Raw genomic sequence first — 22962 nt, forward strand, 5'->3', positions numbered from 1 at the left:
GTCAATTCTGACATCAGAGATAAGGTCATCATTCTGAATAAACTAGATCCCTACATCTTGTCACTTCATCAAGTGTTTTATGACACCAAACGTATAACAATCTCTGTAGTCGCCCCTACTTTATGGAACACACTTCTAAGCCATATCAGGAATGAATCCTCCTTACCTGTATAACCTCACATCCCCGCTCAGAATTTCAAGCTCCCTCCAATCCTTCCGCAAACACCTGAAAACTTGGCTCTTTTCAAAAATCTAACACCTCCCGCTCTTTGGTACCCTGACCTTCTTTATCTTCCTAGCTCCTTTCCTATAACCCTTCTTTGTAGCTCCTTTTCAACCTAACCCTGTAAACCATGCCGAGCTCTATGCTTGTGGAGATGGTGCGTTATACAAACCTAAGGTTTAGTTTAGTTTTAGTTTAGCATATATATTCGAAACTAAAGACTTTTCTATTTAAGGATGCCTTCGCTCCTTAAGAACTCTATTTTTAGGTACTTCACTCTTCCCCTCCCTATTGTGTAAGCCCGTTTGCCTTTTATTTGAATATTGTATTTATTCCCTTTCCCTCCTTTTTGTGTCTCTATTTTAATTTGTTTTACTGATTACATGTCTGTATATGATTTTTTTTTTTTCTAATCCCCTATATTTGTAACAATTTTTATTCTTGTGGCAAACCACCTAGACGTAATGAAAGGCGAGTTATCCAATACTTAACAAACTTGGAAACTGGGATGAGTAATTCAATACTGTCCGGCACAGTCTGGAGTTAGACTGATAAATTCCGATAGTCATTGCTCGCAGTATGATGTCTCGGAAAGGTTAGTATCTTATGTAACATATACAATGCTGCGCTTCTCTGCTCAAACACTGCCACTTACCTTACTATGTGCATAAACGACCGACCCTAATAATTTCCAGGTGCCTCCTCTCCGATCCATGCGCACCATGCGAAGGATCTGTAGGAAGCGAAGGCTTCTGAGCGCTGATGTCGCAAACATGTTTCCCTGAGTTCCAGCAGAAACAACTGCTACTGAGGCGATGAGCACTATGATATCTGAAATAAAGCAGTTACAGAAGGCTTTCATTTTTAGGGCAGTTAAATGCATAGGAAAGAAGTCAGCATGAATTTGCTGGCAACTCAACAATCTGTCTGCACACATTTGTGACTTATTGCCAAGCTCCCTACATTTGACTAGTGTAGCTTTTCCTAACACCTAACCAATTTTTATTTATCATTGTAATTAAAACTTCCCTATCCCCCCAAAACCTCTCGTTTCCAATCAGTCCTAAATTGTCATAGTTTTAGGTTTACCCTCCTTTTATTTTATCCCACCTAAATCAAAAATTATATTAGACCTTTCTAATTTTTAATATTGTAAACCGCCCAGATACATGTGAGGGTTAGTATATCAAGCCATGAATAAATTTGAAACTTGATTTGATTTTCAGGATGCCTATAATGAATATACATGGGGAAGTGTGGTGCAGTGGTTAAAGCTACAGCCTCAGTACCCTGAGGTTGTGGGTTCAAACCCACACTGCTCCTCCTGACCCTGGGCAAGTCACTTAATCCCCCCATTGCCCCGGGTACATTAGTTAGATTGTGAGCCCACCAGGACAGACAGGGAAAAATGCTTGAGTACCTGAATAAATTCATGTAAACTCTTCTGAGCTCCCCTGAGAGAATGGTATAGAACATTGAATAAATAAATAGTGTGAAAAGTTTCAGCCTCTGGTAACCAGAGCTGGTATTGTGACATCATAATGCCTCATTCCACCAATGCCTAAGAGCCAACCTCATCAGTGATGTCACAATGGCTTCATTGTCCCATACTTGGCTCACTTCTGCTACATTTTGATTTCTAGAGTGGCGCAGTTGTTAAAGCTACAGACTCAGCATCCAGAGGTTGTGGGTTCAAACCCATGCTGCTCCTTGTGACCCTAGGCAAGTCACTTAATCCCCCCATTGCCCCAGGTACATTAGATAGTGAGCCCTAATGCTTGTTGAGTACCTGAATACATGTAAAGCATTCTGAGCTCCCTTGGGAAAGTGGTATAGAAAATACTTGTATTTGCATATACTGGAGATCCACAGTACAAAATCTGTAAGGCATATTCATGCTAAAAACCAGGATGGAAAGGTGTGCCTCCAGATGAAGACTGGGAAATGGTTGGTGCAAAAGAGCCATGGCTGGTTCAGTACTATAAGGGCTGAAGTCTTAATGTCAAGTACTCTTCACTGTTTCAAGTTTGTGCTAATTTAATCCCTTTTTTTTGTCTGTTACCATACTTCTAAATATGTGCATCAATATTTTCCATAGAAACTAGCGAAAAGTTTTTTTCCCCCATTTTCCTTTATTTTCCTCAGAACTACAGTAACCAAACACACTCCGTACCCATTCAAGTTCCTCAATGCCTGAGATGAAATGGTTTTTTTCTTTTGACTGAAGAACTGAATAATGATGATGTTGTGATTCGTGCTTTTGCTGGTTGCTGGAAAATTAGCTGGACTTACCTGGGACATGAACTGAGCACTCGGGGGGTTTACCAGACCAGGCTGGTGAGAGAAACTTTGTTTTTGCTGTTTGTGTTTTTTGGTTGTACTTCAGGACCCATTTTGTTTTGAATTCTCATACATACCTGAATGCCAAATAAATTCTATTTGATTTTTGAAAGCTTACCTATTGTGGACCATTCTAAGCTAGGTAAGCCCACCAATACTGGGACTTCCTCCTACTTGGGGAAGCACACCGGGCCTATATCAGTGATGTGTGCCGCTCCCTGCTGTACCCTAAGGGACGGCCATGCTACAATTTATATCTAATTGGTATTAAGTAACAATTTCTAATTTTATTTTTTAATATTGAATGCTATAGGATATGATGTATTAGAAATTTTGTTCTTTTATATTTTCTATTCTATCTTAAATGGAGTTCTTTTCATTCGATTAAGTTGTATTGTAAACTGCTCTGATCCTTTTTTGGCTATATGGGCGGTATAGAAAGATTTTAATAAACACAAACAGGGTGCATATATTACAGCAAATATAACTTGATCAGCTCACATATAAAGTATGCAGTACAATGACAGAATTATTAGTGTAGTTTCTAAATCATTTGTTTAACTCCTTGAACTCTGGCCAAGACATAGGGCATAGCCCTAATAAAGCTGTGAGAACACAGGGAGGGCAATTTTATAATAGGGCACCTAGGCCGTGACAGCACAAAGATGCATATGATGTATTGTAAATATTGCCCTATTTTATAAGAGCAATGTGCACCTACTGTATATAGCTTTATAAAATTATCTCCTCCAAAATAGCTGTAGAATTCTACATCTGCTCTGAAACAAGTTTTTTCTCAGAATGATTTAACCTGTGGAACACTGTTTCTTCTAAACTGAGCGGGTTTAGAGTTACCAGTTGTCCAAAATTTTGTGCTGCATTTGACTGCAATGATCAACACGAGGAGCATTCAATCTTTCACCTGTTCTATCATTCTGGTTTTCAATGATCGTATGGACTTTCCCACGTACCATTTATTGCACGGGCACACAATCGCAGCACAAATTTTGGGATCTAAAGTGTTTTGCAATTGACAGAGAAATGCAAAATATTCGGGGAGGTGACAGACAAAGGAAACTTTTACAAAAAGAATCACGCTGGATTTTCAGATTGAATACCTTAAAACCAAGAGGATTGAATACTACTGTAGACTGGTGTTCATTCTTTTAATTATCTAACATTCATTGAGGCGTCAGTTCAATTAAAACATATTTGCGATTTATTTTTATTTTTATTTTTATTTTTTTTGTTTCTACATGTTTTAATGGGAGTGGATGTAGGGGGGCTAGTGTTCCTCTCAGGGCTCATCAGAGTACAGAGCTCTGTTTGCATGATGTTTTGGACTTTGATGCTTGGGCCTCCCCAGTAGCACGGGGTTGGGATGCTGCTGGTTCTGGGCTGGCATTTTCGTGCTTCTTCCTTCTGCTGCTTGGATGGTTTTGGTTGGGGGTGGGTTGGGGAGGAGTAGGGTTTGGGGTGGGGGGTGTTGGGGGATTTGTTACTCTTTTCACATGATTGTATTTTTGCAGTGTTCTTTTTGCTTCAATAAAAATTGCTTTACACTAAAACATATTTGCGAAATGGCGCTTTAAACTGTGATGAACAATGAATGAAGTGGTGGTTAAAGCGCACGTGCGGCATTTAACAATCACCAGCGCCATTTTGTACAACGCATTTGAGCAGTGCTGTTCAGTGAGTAACCCCTGCATAAGTTTATTTTCAAATATCTATGTTTTTTGAGTTCAAAACTGTTTATTAAGTTTGCAAGTTACAAGAAGGAACAGAAATAAAAGATAATACAGAAGATACAGAATGTAAATTCAGGATGCATATTACCATCAAAAACAACTGATCTGTGCCAAATGAATGAAAAGTTACAGAATCAATATACCAGTATACCAGATATAGAGTAAAAAGTGAGCACATAACTTACTACTCATGCCTAAAGGGCGAGATTGAAGTAGAGAACACTTAACAAATCAGGCAAGCAGGAATACAGAAGCTTTGAATGCAAGGGTTAGTTATTACAATATTGAAAGAGAGGTTGCCAAACAGCGAGAAATCTGGACATGGAATTAGATCTTTCAGCATACACTTTTTCATACTTTCCGGTAAGGCAAAGAGCGTTCCACCACATATGGAAATCTAGTTTAGTAAAATCTTTCCAACAGAACAATACAGACTGCAGAGCCAGGGATAACATTACAGTGAGTAGACGTGTCTTATCAGCATGGATGGGGACCATAATAGCTTGTGACATTGCAATAAGAATGGGATAAGTTAAAGAAATCCTGAGCTCTAAGATGTCACAAATGGTAGACCACACTTTATTCCAATAATCTTGTAGTAATGGACATGAAAAAAGCAAGTGTTCAAGCGTACCTGTCGCTTTAGTGCAAGACCAGCATAAAGAGGACATAGATTGGTTTATTTTTGGGGACAGTACAGGAGTCCATACTGCCCTATGATGAAGGAAGTATGTGGACTGTAGAAGAGAAGCAGAGCGTATAGATTTGAAGAGGGTCAACCATAAGACCATCCAGTTGATGGCATCGGAAGGTAGATTGAGGTCCTTGCACCATTTAACTTCCAGTTCCAATGGTTCCGAGAACTCAGCACTTTGAAGGAGATGATACCACGTGGATGCTTTGTTCTTCCCTTTGGGTAAGGAGCGCAGAAACTGGGATAAGCCAGGTTCATCTGACTGCGGACTACCTTCAGGCAAGGAATGGAGCCCGATCCTGCAGGGGAGCGTGAGGCATTCCGCCCCTCCCCCGAAACCAGCGGGGGTCTCCTTAACTTTGAGTCCTCCAATGGCGCACAGCCCTCTTGCACCGTAAGCCAGCAGGAAGGCCGGTATACATTGATATAGATTGCGATATTTAACTGATGGTCTACCTTGTCTTATTTGTACTGTTGACTTATAATTAATGGTTGATAAACAACGTAATGATAGACTTCTTGCCATAACCAGTTTAAACATATATTAGCACCAAGAACAAGTCTCAAGTCCAACTGCTGGTTTCACTTAACAGTTGGTTTACCTTGTTTTATTTAACTGCTTTATTTACCTTGTTTTATTTAACTGTAGACTCATACTTAATGGTTGATAGACAACGTGCTGATAGACAGCTTGCCCTAACTTGCTTAAACATATATTAGCACCAAGAACAAGTCTCAATACCCACTCACACTTCCACTCAAAACTCACACACGAACCCCACTTACAGGCATAGGCCATCCAAAAAGACAGGTAACACCAACAGAGCAAAGAACTCCAGAACTAACACCCCTTATCCACGCAAAAAAAAAAAAAAAAAAGGCATGGCGACACTCACAACCAAATTATGCCTAGTCCTACTACTGCTCTCCCTTCTCATAGATAAATGGAAAACAGATGGATACCACACTCATTCTATACCCATCCTCACAACAACACACAGATTGCTTCAACCCATTAGGAAACTGCAAACCCCCAGAACCCTGATACCTTGTCCAACATCCAATCACGAAAACATTCCCGCAACCTGGGGAAAAAGACCACCACCAAAAACTAAGGCCAGCTCTCAAAAACCTCAATCACCATCCAGAACACTTATCAATACTCACACTACGCAATCTCCCACTAAACTCACATCAATTGCATGCGCATATTTGAATATACGATCCATAAGCCCAAAGACAGAACTAATCAAAGACTGGCTGATCAAAGATAATTTAGGCTGCCTCTTCCTAGCCGAAACCTGGCTCACTTCCGACTCAGATCCTCGCATTACTGAATTCTGCCCAAACGGATACAAACTAGAGCTAGTTTGCAAAGAAAACAGAAGAGGTGGAGGTCTAGCAATCATTGTAAAAAACAACCTCAACATTAAAGTCCTAACCAAGCACTCCATCCCTCACCTAGACCTTCTTGCCTGCCAACTCTCTGACAATTCTCTCACAGGAACTCTGAACTGCCTTCTATGCTATGTCACACCAGGAAAATGGAACACCTCTAAACAAGAACTAGAAGAATTTATCTTCCAGAATTCCTTATCTTCCCCACATAACCTGATCCTAGGAGACATCAATCTCCACCTAGAAGACCACACCTCCAAACAAGTAGCAGACATTCTTTCATTCCTCAACACCCTATCTTACCAGATACTCAATCCTGAACCCACACATGAAAAGGGCCATCAACTTGACATTGCCGCTTACACATCTCCCAACCTCAACACACAAAACATCTACATCACCAACGGCTCTTGGAATCCAACCTTATGGTCCGACCACTACAAGTACACCTTCACCATCAACTGGGTGCATAATAACATCAAACCTATTCCAAGCACAACCAGCTTCAAGTCCAGACAGAAAATCGAACCCACCACCTTCTGGGACACCGTAGACCCAGCATTAGACTTAAACAACCACAAGGAATTCATAAACACATGGCGTACCATTAGTGAGACCGCTTTAAACAAACTAGCACCACTAAAAACAAAAAACAAAATATGCAGACCATCAGACAAATGGTTTGACGCCGAACTCCTACACCTAAAGAGGCATTGCAGACAACTAGAAAGGATATGGAAAAAACAGAAACAAGACCACATTAAAACAGAATGGAGATCCCAAATAAAACAATACAAAATCAAACTGAAGGAAAAACGAAAAGACTACTACTCCAAACTCATTGGCACTGAAAAACCAGACACCAAAAAACTTTTCAGCATTGTAAAAAAACTCACGGATACCAAACCCTTCCTCGCCACCCAAGGAACCCAGACTCCAACAGCTTCACAACTATCAGAACACTTCAAAAATAAAATCATCACAATCAGAGCCACATTCAACAATTCTCAAAATATCATAGAAGAGATACTAATAAAACCCACAAATGACGAAGCCATCTCAGCAGATATGACCTGGACCAACTTCCCAACGACACAATGGTCAGACCTGGACCGGCTGTACAAAAAATACAGCAAATCCTCCTGTGATTTGAACAACTGTCCTCCTTACCTATTAGCTACAGCATCCACCAAATTCATAGCTTGTCTCACACTATGGTTGCAAACCACTCTCAGGGAAGGTCAGTTCCCTCCGGAACTTGGTGAAATCATAATCACTCCCATACTAAAAGACCCCAAAGGCCCAATAGACAACCCAACAAATTATAGACCAATCGCTTCTATCCCACTATACATCAAACTCATAGAGGGTCTAGTAGCACAATATTTATTTATTTATTTAGATTTTTATCCCGTCCTCCCAATAGCTCAGAACGGTTTACAAATGAACATACACAGTGCGGAGTAACTAGACATATAAGTAGTACAACAGGTTTAGTGGTTGGATTTATAGTTTTTAGAGAGAATTGAATACAGGGAGATTAAGCAGAGAGAGAGAAGGGGGAAATACCGTAGTTTAATTTACGGAAAGTTATAAGCATATAGATGCAAATTTTTAGTGGATAGAGTAAGAGAGGGTCATACTGGAATTTCGGGAAGGAGATAGGAGAGTGGAGGGTGGGGCTTAAGGGGGGGAGAGACAGAGGAGATCTTTAATTGAAGAGGAGGGTCTTTACCGATTTACGGAATGCTAATAATGAGTTCTGTTGTCTAAGTTGGGGGGGAAGTTGGTTCCAGAGGTGTGGAATGAAGTGGCTGTAGGATCGTTTGTGGGCAGTTTCTGTGAGCAGGGATCTTCCGGGGGGGACGCATAGGCGTGTCTCTGACTTTGAGCGGAGGGTGCGAGTGGGGTTGTAGATGGGAAGTTTGGATTTTATGTAGGAGGGGGTGGTGGAGTAGATTCTCTTGTGGGCAATTGTTAGGGCTTTGAAAGTACAGCGTTGGCTAATTGGGAGCCAGTGTTCAGCATGGAGTGCCGGGGAGATGGAATATCCAACTACCTAGAAGACCACCACATTCTGCATCCAACTCAATCTGGTTTCAGAGCTAATCACAGCACAGAAACATTACTGGTATCTTTACTAGATATAGCCAGACAGCACCTCAGCAAAGGAAACAAGTTACTAATCATCCAATTCGACCTTTCAGCAGCATTCGACTTAGTAGATCATCCAATACTTCTCCAGATACTAGATGCCATAGGAATAACTGGTAAAGTTCACAACTGGTTCCAAGGATTCCTTCAAACAAGATCATATAGAGTTAAGTCAAAAGATCTTTTATCCGACCCCTGGACAAACCCCTGCAGAGTACCACAAGGATCCCCACTATCACCCATACTATTCAACCTCTTCATAGCTTCCTTAGGCACTGCCCTAGAAGCCCTAAATATAACTTCTTTCAGTTACGCAGATGACATAACCATCATTCTCCCATTTGACATCCAAGACCCCATCTCCAAGGGACGCCTGAAAACAACACTGGAAACTGTAGAAAAATGGATGACGAACCATAAGCTGAAACTGAATGCGGAGAAAACCAAATTCCTACTACTAGAGAAGGAACAAAAACCATCACTAACAGAACTGGAAGTAAACGCAATCAAATATCCTATACAGAGCACTCTCAAAATTCTAGGAATACAATTAGACAGACGCTGCACTATGCAGACACAGATACACAAAGTCATACAGAAGGCATTCTTCACTATGCGAAACCTAAGAAAAATAAGAAAGTTCTTTACCAAAGAACACTACAATATCATTGTACAATCCCTCACACTCAGTACCTTGGATTACTGCAACAGCCTCTACCTACCATGCCCAAACAACATGATAAAACAACTACAGACCGTTCAGAACACAGCCGTCAGACTCATTTACTGTCTCAGCAAATTTGACCATATCACCCCCGCCTATGTAGACTCTCACTGGCTTCCGATAAAAGCAAGAACTCAATTCAAGTTCTATTGTCTTCTATTTAAAGTAACCCATGGAACTGCCCCCTGTTACCTAAACAACTGCCTATACCGCTACCACTCATCCAGATCAAGGAGAACTCAAAACCTATTCACCTTCCCCTCTCATAATGGTACCCGACGTAAGAAACTATACGACAGCCTTCTAGCGACACAGGCAGCGAAAATTGACCCCACCATCACCAAACTAATGATCAACACAACAGACATCAAAGTGTTTCAAAAAGAAATCAAAACATTTCTATTCAAAAAACACGTCCTTACTAACTAGTCTCCTCCCCTTTCGCACAAGCTCTCCCTCTCTTGAATATCACATTAGTCAACTCCTAGGACCTTTCCTTCCAAAAATACTCAGATTCCTAAATAAGCATTTACCTCACTATCCAACAAACTTCTTACGTCATTGTTAGGTAACTTCTCGTCTGTAACCCGTATATACTGATATTCTCCACTATATCCTGTTATCACTTGATTCTCTTAAATGTAATTCTTATAATTGAATCCTCTACCACACCATGTAAAGTACATGAATCACTGTTATGTAATATCTCTAGATAATCTGTTATGTAATTTCTCTAGATAATCTGTTATGTAATTTCTCTAGATAATCTTTGTTATGCAATTCTCTCGGTAATGTCCAGATCTCTTATAATTTGTAATCCGCCTAGAACCGCAAGGCACAGGCGGAATAGAAATCACTAATGTAATGTAATATAATGTAATGTACAATGTATCAGCTGAAGCCACCGAAAGTATTGCGTCCCTGGCAGGCCCCAAGTGGATGAAAGATCTGAAAAGGACGACCAGGTTTCCAATTTCCTGAGGTCACTCACTAACCAAATGCCGCATTTCTGCCATTCACGCCAAGCCACAGGAGATTCTAGGATCTTAAACATATCATTATTCCATAATGGTAGCGCTGAAGAGTCGATCCATCTCGCTGTAAAGGTAGAGTCTGCTCCATCTACTGCTTGTTTATAGGCTACCAAGATTTTGTCAAGTTTATCCATTTTAGAGAGAGTAATGCCAGCCAGATATCTGATCCGTCGTTCCCCATATAGTACGCATTCAAGTGGAAACCAGACAGGAGGGTCGCAGATTAGCATGTTATGGTAACCCATGGACCACTGTCTCAACAGAAAACAGGGAAAGTTTACTCCTCCCAGGCTGCGAGACACTTTCAGTTTGGCCAAAGCAATGCTTGTTCTTCCACAAGAACTTCGTAAGCAGAGAGTCAACTTGTTTGTAGACGGCAGGAGGAAGATAGAAAGGTAGCATGGAAAAGATATAATTTACCTTGGGGGCAATCATCATCTTGATTGTTTCAATCCTACCCCACCAAGTCAATGATAACGGGGACCATTTAGCAGTTAAGTTCTTAATAATGCCCAGTATATGGTCCATATTGAGAGTTATAGTTTCTTCAACACTTGGACCGAACAAAACACCCAAATATTTTATGGAGGTGGCTGACCATTTCACACCATGGATAGTAATTTCAGATTCCGCTGCTGGACAGTTGATAGGCATCACCTCTGTTTTATTCATATTTAGTTTGTAGCCTGATACATCTGCGTACATCTCTATGTCTGAGAGCAAAGAAGGGAAAGATGAAGGTGTGATATACAACAAGATGTCGTCGGCATAAGCCGAAATTTTGAGTTCCTGTTCATGGTCTTGAAGTTTGAAACCAGCTATGTCCGGATTATTACGAATCTTCTGTATCAGTGGTTCCAGCGCTAGGTCGAAAAGTAATGGCGATAGGGGACAGCCTTGCCTGGTACCCCTGGTAGGATGGAATGCTTCGGATAGGGAACCATTGATAAGGGTTCTGGTAGTAGGCATGGAATATAGTACTTTGATTTTATTGATGAAATCCTCAGAGAATCCATACCAGAGAAGGGTGCGAAATAGAAAGGGCCATTCGATACGATTGAAGGCTTTCTCTGCATCTAATCCTACCACCATTATTTCTTGTTTCTGGTTGTGTGCTTGAGCTATGACATGGGAAAAGATTTGCGTATTATCACTAGAGGAGCGACCAATGATAAAACCACATTGCGTCGGAGGTATGAGTTTGGTGATGACGCTTTGTAGCCTGTTGGACAGAAGTTTTGCATATATTTTTGCGTCGATGTTTATGAGGGATAACGGTCTGTAATTAGCTAGTTGGCGTGGATCCCTCCCTGGTTTTGGTAACACTATAATGGTGGCTTCGGTGAAAGAGCCAGAGGCCGTACCCGTAGACATGAGGTGTTCGAGAAATGGTAGATAGAATGGGATCAACACGTCCTGAAATTCCTTGTAAAACTCCACCGTTAACCCATCAGGACCTGGTGATTTCTTGAGGCCCATGGAGTGGATAACCAGTGAAAGCTCGGCAGATGTGATCGGAACATTGAGCCATACATTATCTTCCTCATCTAAGGAGGAGTGAGGAATAGGAGCTAAAAACTCTGAGATCTTTTGTGGGCATCTGAAGTCAGCAGTATAGAGGGATCTATAGAAGGTCATGAAAGCTTGAGAGATATCAGAGGTTTCAGTGATTTCAGCTCCTGAATCCGTTTTGATCGAGGTGATGTGTGATTTTTCCTCATGTTTTTTAAGGAGGTTAGCCAGCAGATGACCACACTTGTTGTTTTCAGCGAAATAAGATGCCGATTGTTGAAAGATTGCCTGAGAGGCATTGTTGCTTAGAATGGAGTTATAACGGAAGCGGGTCTTATTCAGTCGGAGTAATAAGTCAATGTCACATGGAGTTTGTTGGTGTAGAGCCTCAATGCTTCTAATTTCATCCTCCAGAATTTTCTTTTCGTCTTTCCATTGTTTATGTTTGTAAGCAGCGTGATTAATTATGATTCCTCTAATAAAGGCTTTGAAAGCATCCCAACAACAAGTCCAAGAAGTTTGTTCAGGGGTGTTAAGCTGGAAGTATTCTTGAGTTCGGGTCCTGATCAACTCACAGAACTGCTTATCCTGTAGGAGGGCGTTATTGAAACGCCATTGTCGAGGTAGCTGGGTTGAGGTCAAACTTTTAAGTTGGATAGTGATGGCCGCATGATCAGATACTATGATTGGCTGAATAGTAGCGTCAGTGATGGAAGAACATAGGGAGTCACTTACCAGGAAAAAATCAATCCTTGAGTATGATGAGTGTGGAGGAGAGAAGAAGGTAAAGGCCTCCGAATCGGGATGTAAGAATCTCCAGATATCCAGTAATTTGGCATCGGTGATGAGGTCCTGTAGAGCGAACCATGCTTTTGATTTTTTATAACTGCAATTTGATTTCCTGTCCTTAGAAGGGTTTAACACCAGGTTAAAATCAACAGCTACAATCAACTTGGCTGTGGCTTCTTCTAATAGTGATTCAGTGATGGAATGAAAAAAATCTGAGCGGTCTAGGTTTGGACCATATAAATTGAGCAGGCAATATCGTTCTCCTGCACTACAAATCGTGACTTTGACCCAACGACCATTTAGATCATTGGAGGAGGATATGATGGATATATTACTAGTTTTCCTAATCAGAGTGATTACCCCACGCTATGGCAGGAGAGTAATATGGTGGTAAGGCCCATGGGGGGTGTACCTTGGCTGAGGCAGAATCATCCAAATGGGATTCCTGTAGCATGATAACATCAGGCTTGTGATCATCAAGATGGGTTAGTATTTTTTTCAGCTTGATTTTGTTGTTCAGACCCTTTGCATTTAAAGAAATAACATTAATTGACATGATAATGATAGAAAAAACATATGAGCATGAGAAGTGACGCAGATTTATAAGGTAGCAAGTAATACAGTCTAGTGCAGTAATAACAAATGCTAGGTAGAAAGCATTCCAGCACAGTACATAGAAAAGTATAGTAGTCAAGATCCAGCAATACACACCATGAATTAACTAGAGTGACAAAACGGTCACATCTATAGAACAACTGTGTGAGTGCGGCCGAGGGAGCCAGAAATGGCAGAAAGATCCCAGAGCGCCCTCATCACTATTCAGAATTCAACATACAAACATATTTAACAGCAATGCAGAACGTGGTCAGGTATTGACAATGTTGTGAAACTATCATAGATATGGTAAAGAGACCATACCAGTAAAGGCAGGTATAGGCAGGTAAAGCACTCATCTGCTAAACAAGCAGCTACAAGGCAATCAGAGGAGCATGCATTCAGACCTGATTGATTGGGGTAGGAGAATGTAGCTCAATAAATGATGCCAGCTCATCCAGGTTGACAAAGTCTTTAGTTGATTTAATTATTCAGTGTCACTCTCATGCAAGCTGGATAGAGAATACCAAATCTGGCATTAAGAGACTTCAGTTGCGGCCTGTAGGAGAGGAGCAGTTTGCGTCGCCGGACAGTAGTCTTGCTCAAATCAGGGACAAATAAGATGGTAGAACCTTCATGCTTGATTGGAGCTCTGATCTTTGCGCGCTGCATAATTTCCAATACGTGCCGATATCTAAGCAGCTTGAGCACTACAGGTCTGGGGCGATGGTCTCCTGCAGCAGCAGAGGAAGGGACTCTGAGGGCCCGCTCAATTTCCAGCTCCCGCTGGAAGGTAAGGTCGAGAAGCTGGGGTATCAAAGATTCCAGGTGTTTAATTAAATCTCCGTCTCTGCCATTCTCAGGGAGCCCCAGTATGCAAATATTACATCGACGGGACCTGTCACTACTATCCTCCAGGTCCCGTTCCAACATGGCAATGCGATTTGACTGTCTCCGAAGCTCAGTCACTTGCAGCGTGGTCGCGTCCTTTTTGGTTTCGAGCATGGATACACGTGTCTGTAATTGTGCAAAATCCGCCGACATGCTCGTCAATTTTTCGTTGATTTCGTCCGTGCATGCTTTGGTGTCAGCTGCTAATTCTTTGAGTTCTCGCAGCTCCGCCAAAATCTCACGGCTAGCGTCTCCTGCCGAAGCGGGAAGCGGCGCTTTAGAAGGAGAGAGCGGCTCGGGCTTATGCCGCTTACTCACTTTCTTGTCCGACATCGATGCGGAGGAGCAGGTAGATGAGTGCTGTAATAGGTTATGAAACTGAAGCCACGTTCCGCAGCAGTTTATGGGTCGATTTGGTTAAGCTGTTTTTAATTAAACGAGGGAACACGCGGGAGCTCAGGAGTCAAGCCGCCATCGTACTCGGGCTCAGCAGCGCCCCCTAAAATATCTATGTTAAGTAAAATATGTAACATTATATTGTGTCTCTTGTAGATCTTTGTAGACCCCTGAAGAAGCCGTTACTTAGGCGAAATAGGTCCCGTTGGGCACACTTGAACAATTTATTTTACAATACAAGACATCTCAAGATAAGTGCCAATTTTAGTCACAATAGCAGCTTTTTGCACTATGCACTTTGTTTGAGTTTATTGCACAAAGCATTTGCACTTTAAATTTAACATAGAGCTCTGAGTGATATCTTTGACCTGCATAAGCCGTTGGAACAATCTACTATGATTTAACGGTGCAGGTATCTGAGAGCTCTTCAGTATAGATAGTAGTGTTTACATAGATATTTTACATACAAGTCTTATTTCCATGGTGGTTCTTTCAGAAGAATTTCCTTGCCACAATCAGCTGATGGCAGTGTGATTCTGTAACCAGTGTCTGTGACATGGGTGCCGGTCAGTCGGGGTTAGGCATCTGTCCATTAGGGCAGACACGATTCTGTATAGGACACCACTGTGCGATTCTCAGCAGCTGCATAAGTGGCTGCTGAGGCCAGCATCCTATATCGAATCTGCCCCTTATGCACATTTTTCTACTTTAGGGCATCATTGACTCTGCCTGCTAATGTAATGAGTCCTGCAGTAACAGCATTAGCATACTCCTACTCAATGATTCCGTTGTGGTCTTCTGAGGTTGTTCATTTAGAATTTTCCTTATTCTTACTATGTAGCTTTTAGATTGTTTGTTTATATTTGGTCCACAGATTATTTCTATGTTTGGGGTAGTTGGCTTTAGTGAGAGGTGAAGTCTCAAACTCCACCTCTCACTAAAGCCAACTACCCCAAACAAATAACCTTACCCATTTCTCACTCTTTTTGAAAATGACCAATTTTTTTAAAAATTTTTTATGTAAGCTCTTGTTGTAATACATCTTGGATAATTCTTTTGTAATCCGCCTTGAACTGCAAGGTAATGGCGGAATAGAAATCCCTAATGTAATGTAAAATATAACACATAAATAATTTACAAAGTAACCAGAATTGACTTATTATATCTTAAAATCATCATTTTGTGTGAAAATGCTTAAATAGAGAAGTGGGAATTGAAAAATAGAGCTACCCTGTTTTCACTGGAACACAATACCCGGTACTTCAGCAAAATACAATTCAGTGGTGCCTAATCCTTTCTCTGTGAGGAAGGTTTTACATGTGTTTCCAACAGGGGATTTGTGAAAGGTTTTTGTTCTCAGCTATATAATAGTAAGGAAACCTCTAGCAACTGGGATCACAGTCAACAGAGAAGGAAAAGGGGCAGCTTAAGCCGGCATCACCCACAGCTGCACAAGATGGTTTAAAAAATTTATATTTAACAAATCTCTGCCCCATTGGTAGTCACAGATTTATTTTTAAACCTTTCTAAACATCAATAAAGATTTTAACTCCCTCCCACAAAAAACCTCTGTCTAAACATTACATTTAAAAACAACAGGCACTGCTGTAACATGGAATTCTTTTACGTTTACTTGAAATTTGAGGGTTTTTTTGGTAATATAGACATCCAGGAGAGGTGGGGGGAGGGGGAATATGCCTTTAAATTATTATTTGATTGTAATTAGTTAGTCTTGATTATTTGAATTACTCTTGTTTATCTTTATATTGTATGAAAGGATGGGAGAAGTGTTATGTATTTATTATTTCCTTTGATGGAATTAAGTGCTATTTATTTTGTACATTGATTATATGTTGTACTTGATGTTGGTTTTTAAAATGAAGAAAGATAGGAAAAAAAAGAGAAAAATTATATAAATATTTTATGGCAGTATAAAATTTTTCTCTCTCTATCGCTATGTGTGTGTAAGAACTTAAGAACAACAAAGAAAAATGGGGAGACCCAATAATCCACAGTGAAAACAATCCACTGATGAAAACAAAAAGCTGTGGATACAGATGTTCTGGAGATAATTTATTAACACTGACATAAAAAAACATGAAAATTCAATTTAAAAAGTACAATGATAAAAAAATACAGTGATAAAAATCCAACTGGACCCTACGCAGTCCGTGTTTCGGCGAACACAACTTCCTCAGGGGTTCAATGGTTTGCAAATTCACATATAAAGAATTGGACTGAAAACAGTCTATTGTCATGTGAGCAAATAACACCACAGACAAGCTGAAGTAGCAAAAAAAATGCTCACATGACAATAGACTGTTTTCAGTCCAATTCTTTATATGTGAATTTGCAAACCATTGGACCCCTGAGGAAGTTGTATTCGCCGAAACACGGACTGTGTAGGGTCCGGTTGGATTTTTATCACTGTATTTTTTTATCATTGTACTTTTTAAATTGAATTTTCATGTTTTTATATGTCAGTGTTTAATAAATTATCTCCAGAATATCTGTATCCACAGTTTTATGTTTTCATCTAAGAACTTAGAAATACACACTGGCTATGGAAAAACCGTTTGCTCAATTGATTAATCACCAACTCACTGTGAACAAACTTAACTGAGTTCTAATTACGCTCAAGACCTCAAACACCCAAGACACTACTTTTGTTGTTTTTCGTGTCCTTGCTGGGGTGAAGTGTTCATCATTGGTCTTGTGCAGGATTTTTAGTTAACAAACTAGGGGCTCCTTTTACTAAGCCGCATTAGGGCTTTAACATGTGGAATAGCGAGCACTAAATTGTCGTGCGCGCTAGACCTTAATGCCAGCATTGAGCGGCCATTAGTTCTAGCCATGTAGCATGGGCTAAAATGCTCTGTGCGCTAAAAATGCTAACGCAGCTTAGTAAAAGGAGCCCTAAATATTTTTATATATATCTTTAATTGTGGTGGAAAATTATTTTAAAGAAGAGCACTTAACTTGAAGCCCGATGGCTACCCAGCCGTTTCACTGGTAAGTTTCTTCAGGGGCTATTGCTCTGCTCCAACACATTTTTGTTTACTTAGACGTTAGAAGTACTCGTGTGCTCCTCTCGCACTACAGCCCTGTATCCTGTTTCCATTGTTTCTAATTCAGGTCACAAGTATCTTGCAGAAACCCAAATATTGTCCTGAGTTAAAAAACGCTTTTGCGGTTTTGTTAAAAAAAAAAAAAAAAGGTGGGGGGAGGTAAATGCTAAGCAATTTGCTGCCATTCAACCAGAAATCATGCCACTGAAAAGAATATTAATTTGTTCAGTTAGGCAGGTATTCTTTGTAAACCAAATTCTATAGGAAATGTCATGCCTCTGAAGCACAAATTGTCATGTGAGCAACACACCTTTCAATAATCAAAATTCATTAAAAAAAAAATCTAACAACATAAAGTCTGATGTTTCTCTCCCTCTTTTTGCATTTTTTGTATATATATATATATATATATATATATTTTTTATTTTTTTTTGCACTTTTTGAATTCTTATTATTGAAAGGTGTGTTGCTCATGTGACAATTTTGGTAAGGGTTGGAACCCTATGGGCTCCTTTTATCAAGGTGCGCTACGGGGGTTAGCGCGTCGGACATTTCATCACACGCTAACCCCTGCGGCACACCAAAAAACTAACGTCTCATCAACGGAGGCGTTAGCGACCAGCGCGGCAGGCGGTTGAATGCGCGGTATTCCGCGCGTTAACCACCTACCGCAACTTGATAAAAGGAGCCCTATGTTTTTGATTATTCACGAGTTATGGATTACCGTGCCTTTGAAACAAAGCACAAGAGGGACTAAATTCTATATATGGCGCTGGAAAAATCAGCACAGGCTAAAAATCCACTTGCCATTATTCTTAACCTTTAGGCGCAGTTTATTGAATATGCGTAGTGGTTGACCCGTGACTGAAATTTAGGCAAGACCATTTATGCCAACTAAAACCTGGTAAAAATGCCCATGCCTACATTCTGCACAGATCAGGCGTATTCTACAATGGTGCGGGTCATTTTTAGGAATGCCCAAGACTCATCCATGCCCCTCCCATGATCATGCCCCCTTTTGAGATCCGTAGATTAGAATCTAAGCGCAGCACTTTATAGAATACGATTATAATTTATGCACACAGCTTTCTAATTAGTGCCAATAATTACTTGTAAGCGACCAATTATTAGCGTTGATTAGCTTGTTACACAATTAAATTGTGCATATAATTTGGCCACACGGCCAAGTTTCCACACACAACTTTGTAGTCATATATAAAATCCAGGGGATAACGGATGTAAATAAATATTAAAACAGCCGATTCTTGCGGCTCTTCTTTCAACAGAGATTTCTATGAAAAATGTCTTCATTCACCATAGCTTGCTATAAATCTGTTCTCTATATATTGAAGCTATGCAAGAACTGATTGACCCAGACCTCTCTCATTCAGCCTACGAATCAATATTTTATGACTGAGAGAATAAAAGGCACCCTGAGAGGTTTAAAAAGACCATTGATAAAGCGCCATTCATTTGACCCCCCTTTAAAAATTCCACTGTGCCACAGTGAGTTATTACCCATTCACCTGGTACAATGTTAAGTGGCATTAAAGCAGGCATAAATAAGAATCCCAACATGAAATCCCTACACACACATTTCTAGGCATGTTTTAACCCCCACCACCGACACTACCCTTTTTGCCATATTGAGAAGAAGGGCAATTTTCAAAAGAACTTTTTTTTCCCCTGTAGGCGAAGATTTGTTTGTTTCCAGAAATCTGTTTGAAAATTGTCCCCTTCCGTTGTTAAGACTCCACTGTTACCCGTCACCAGCAAATCTGTTATGCTTTGTCCCTGCTCTTGAATGTAGTCTGACAATTTCATTGGTGTCAGTCTTTTTCTCGTAGGGCATTCCAGCTCCATTTTGTTGTTTTCTTGCTCCTTGGGTAGGGTTACCATATGGCTCCGGGAAAAGGTCAGATTGAGACATCCAGCAATGGAAATAAGGAGGACAGATAAGAGACATCTGGGTCAGTGGTGTAGTAAGGGGGAGTGTATTGGAGGAGGGGGGGCGCGTGGTCTTCCTCGGGGCACCAGCACCCAAACTCCTCTCCGCCCCTTCCCACTCCTTCCCCTGCCACGCACACATGCCCGCGTCCCTTCCCCGTACCTTTTTGACTTTGGCGTGAGCAGCGACGAAGTTGCTGCCCACGTTGGCTTTGACACTTTCTCTGATGTCAGTTCCGGGAGGATGTGATGTCAGAGAGAGCGCTGAAGCCGAGGTGGGCAACTTTGTTGCTGCTCGTGCCAAAGTTAATAAGGTATGGGGAAGGGAGGCACGCATGCAGAAGGGGGGTGGGGAAGAGGGCGGGAGAGGGGCACCAAATCCCCAAGCTCCAGTCACCTTGGCCACTGATCTGGGTTTTATTTCCATTAAAAGCAATGGAAGTAAAGAGGACAGATAAGAGACATCTGGGTTTTATTTCCATTGAAAACAATGGAAGTAAAACCTGGATATATCAATCCAACCTCCTTTTTCTGGAGCCATATGGTAACCCTATCCTTGGGCTAAGGGCCCAAACAGAGACACACATACCTTGCCATTACTTTTCTGCCACCGTGTCAATAGCTAAAGTTGTCTGCAGCTGCTGTAGCTGATCCTGCAGTCACTAGAGGGAGCTCTAGCATAGGAAGTCCTTAGCTACTGTATAATCAGCAACTCTGTAAAAGTAATGGGAATTAGATCGAAAGCCTTACTGTCAATCATCAGAGAAAATGAAATGATTCCCTGAAGGTAAGGAATGAGCATGATAGAGAGTTGTAGCTGGTGGCTAAAATAAGGAAAACTGAGGTAGTGACTTTCACCATTACCATCCCCGCAGATAACCGCAGGAAACCATCCGTATGTCATTCTTTAAGGAGAGAGGGAAGAATCAGCGTATGAATGGGCACAACCACCGATCCCCCCAAGCCTTGGATTGAAGATTGCTGGTTTAGAAGGACAGGTTGAGATAGATACTAAAGAATGACAGGGGATGGTTTTCTGCGGTTATCCGCAGGGATGGGAACAGTGATGAATTCTGTCACTGTGTCATTCTCTAGAGAAAAAAAGCTAGAAAAGCAAAATGACAGAGTACCGACGAATCAGGAATAAGTGTGTGCGGAGTGTATAGCACAGTGGTTAGAGCTACAGCCTTAGTACCCTGAGTTTTTGGGTTCAAATCCCATGCTGCTACTTGTGACCTTGGATAAGTCACTTAATCCTCTCACCAAAAAGCCATGCAAGTGAAAAGACAGCAGCTTGTAGAGGAAAAGCCTCAGAGTTCTTCTTTAACTTGAGAGGGCAAGTAACATGGTGTCAGGTCAAAAATGCGCCGGGACAAAGGCGCGCGCAGACAACTGAGTGCAACGTGGAGGCGCGCGCCGAAGAAAATGACTGTTTTAAAGGGCTCCGACGGGGTGTGTGTGTGGGCCCCCACTTTACTTTATACAGATCGTGCCGCGTTGTGGGGGCGTTGTGGGGATTTAGGGGTTGTAACCCCCCACTTTATATAGATCACACCGCGTTGTGGGGGTGTTGTGGGGGTTTGGGGGCTTGTAACCCCCCCACTTTACTTTATACAGATCGCGCCGCATTGTGGGGGCATTGTGGGGGGCTTGGGGGGTTGTAACCCCCCCATTTTACTGAAAAACTTCACTTTTTCCCTAAAAAAAACAGGGAAACAGTTAAGTTTACAGTATAATGAGGGCGGTTACAACCCCCCAAACCCCCCACAACGCCGCCGCGATCTGTATTAAGTAAAGTGGGGGGGGGGTTCCCCAACAAAACCCCCCGTCGGAGCCCCTAAAAACACTCTTTTTCTTCGGCGCGCGCTTCCGTCTTGCGCTCAGTTGTCGGCGCGCGCCTTTATCTTCGGCGGTTTTGTCTATGAACCCAAGTAACATCACTGGCAGAAAAACCTCCTTCCGCTTCCACACCATTAATAGGACTCAAACAGAACAAATTCTCTTTAGTGTATTAATCACTGTTAGTATATTAAAGCACAAAGTCAATTAATCCCCGATTACCCCAGGTACATTAGATAGAGTGTGAGCCTGCCAGGACAGATAGGGAAAAATGCTTGAGTACCTGAAAGTACACCACTTAGGTTATAAGTGGTACATAAATAAGGGAGGTATTTGGTGAGTTGGCAAAGCAGTGTCAGTCATTGACCTATATAACTTACTCTTGTATATGGATGCAATAAATAGGTATCTATCTATACAGGTGAAAGCTGTTTGAAACCTGCCTACCCTATGTGTGTACTTACATTTTGCTATTCTACAATGGGTGTACTGTTACTTGCATCCAGTGGGAGCCGGGTGGAGATTGCTAAAGAATGTATGGTTTTGCATTTAAAAAATTTACACCAACTAGCTGATTACTCGGCATTGCCCGGATATACCAATCTCAGCAGCAAGAATGGCCCTCTGGGGCTGAACTTGGACTTAAATGGCATTGGGAGTGTCATCTCTTACCTAGTCAACAAACAAGACCGTAACCGCCCCCTTCCAGCATTACCTGCCCCACGTTCGACCCTCCCCCACCTTCCTAAACGCTTTCTTCCCTCTCTGCTACCCACTCCCTTCTTCATCAGCCAAGGTCGGCTAAATTGTGTTATTAATCTAATAAATTGTTGTAAATCGGCATGTCAATGCGGATCCTAATGTAATTGTTGTGAACCGCCTAGAACTCGAAAGGTATGGTGGTATATAAGAATAAAATTATTATTATTATTATCTCAGCGAGCCCGAAAACTATGGATTAGACACCCCTTTCCCACCCTCACAGTATTTTCCCCCCTTTCCACCTCCACAGTATTTTTCCCCAGATAGTAAGTGATATGTATACCACGTTTGGTTGAAATGTCTCCATGCGTTTCAGAGTTATGCTCTCTCTTTCATATCCTGTAGTCTGGCCTAATGCTGCTGGACTCTTACGTTTCCTTGGAGACATTGTTACAGCAATGCAGCAGAGCACAGTGTGACATCATTCCCCAAGCTTCATACAGTTGGTCACAGCAATATCTTTTTTGATGATTCTTTACATGTCACCCTCTTCCCTCTCCCACAGTATTTTTTCCCCAGATAGTAATTGGAATTCCTCAAACCCTAATACCACCAGATCCTCCCACAAATTAAAACTATCCTTCCCCTCGCTAAAAGGCATTTCCCACACAGGAAAGCTAGGGACCTCCCTCCACTTCAAAATCAATGAGCTCTGGAACAACCTTACCTCCCCTCTTCGGAACTTGAGCTCTCTCCAAGTTTTCCGCAAACATCTGAAAACCTGGCTTTTCTCAAAAAATGTAAGTCTCCCTCCAACTTAGGAATCAAGGAAACTCTTATATCTTGGCATCCCAAGTCCTCTAAATTTTCTTCACACTTCTACCTCTAACCCTCTGTTGTAGTTCCTTC

At 41.4% G+C, this 22962-nt stretch overlaps 1 protein-coding gene across 4 annotated transcripts in view; it reads right to left on the minus strand.

Moving 5' to 3' along the window:
- KCNQ5 (potassium voltage-gated channel subfamily Q member 5) overlaps positions 1-22962 on the minus strand; it is a 919416-nt gene that overhangs the window by 172127 nt on the left and 724327 nt on the right. For all 4 annotated transcript variants that reach the window (XM_033936063.1, XM_033936064.1, XM_033936062.1 and 1 more), the window contains exon 4: positions 879-1054. In XM_033936063.1, the coding sequence (XP_033791954.1) occupies positions 879-1054 (176 nt within the window). The remainder of the gene's footprint in view (positions 1-878; positions 1055-22962) is intronic.

Source organism: Geotrypetes seraphini, chromosome 3, assembly GCF_902459505.1.
Source record: "Geotrypetes seraphini chromosome 3, aGeoSer1.1, whole genome shotgun sequence".
NCBI lineage: Eukaryota > Metazoa > Chordata > Amphibia > Gymnophiona > Dermophiidae > Geotrypetes > Geotrypetes seraphini.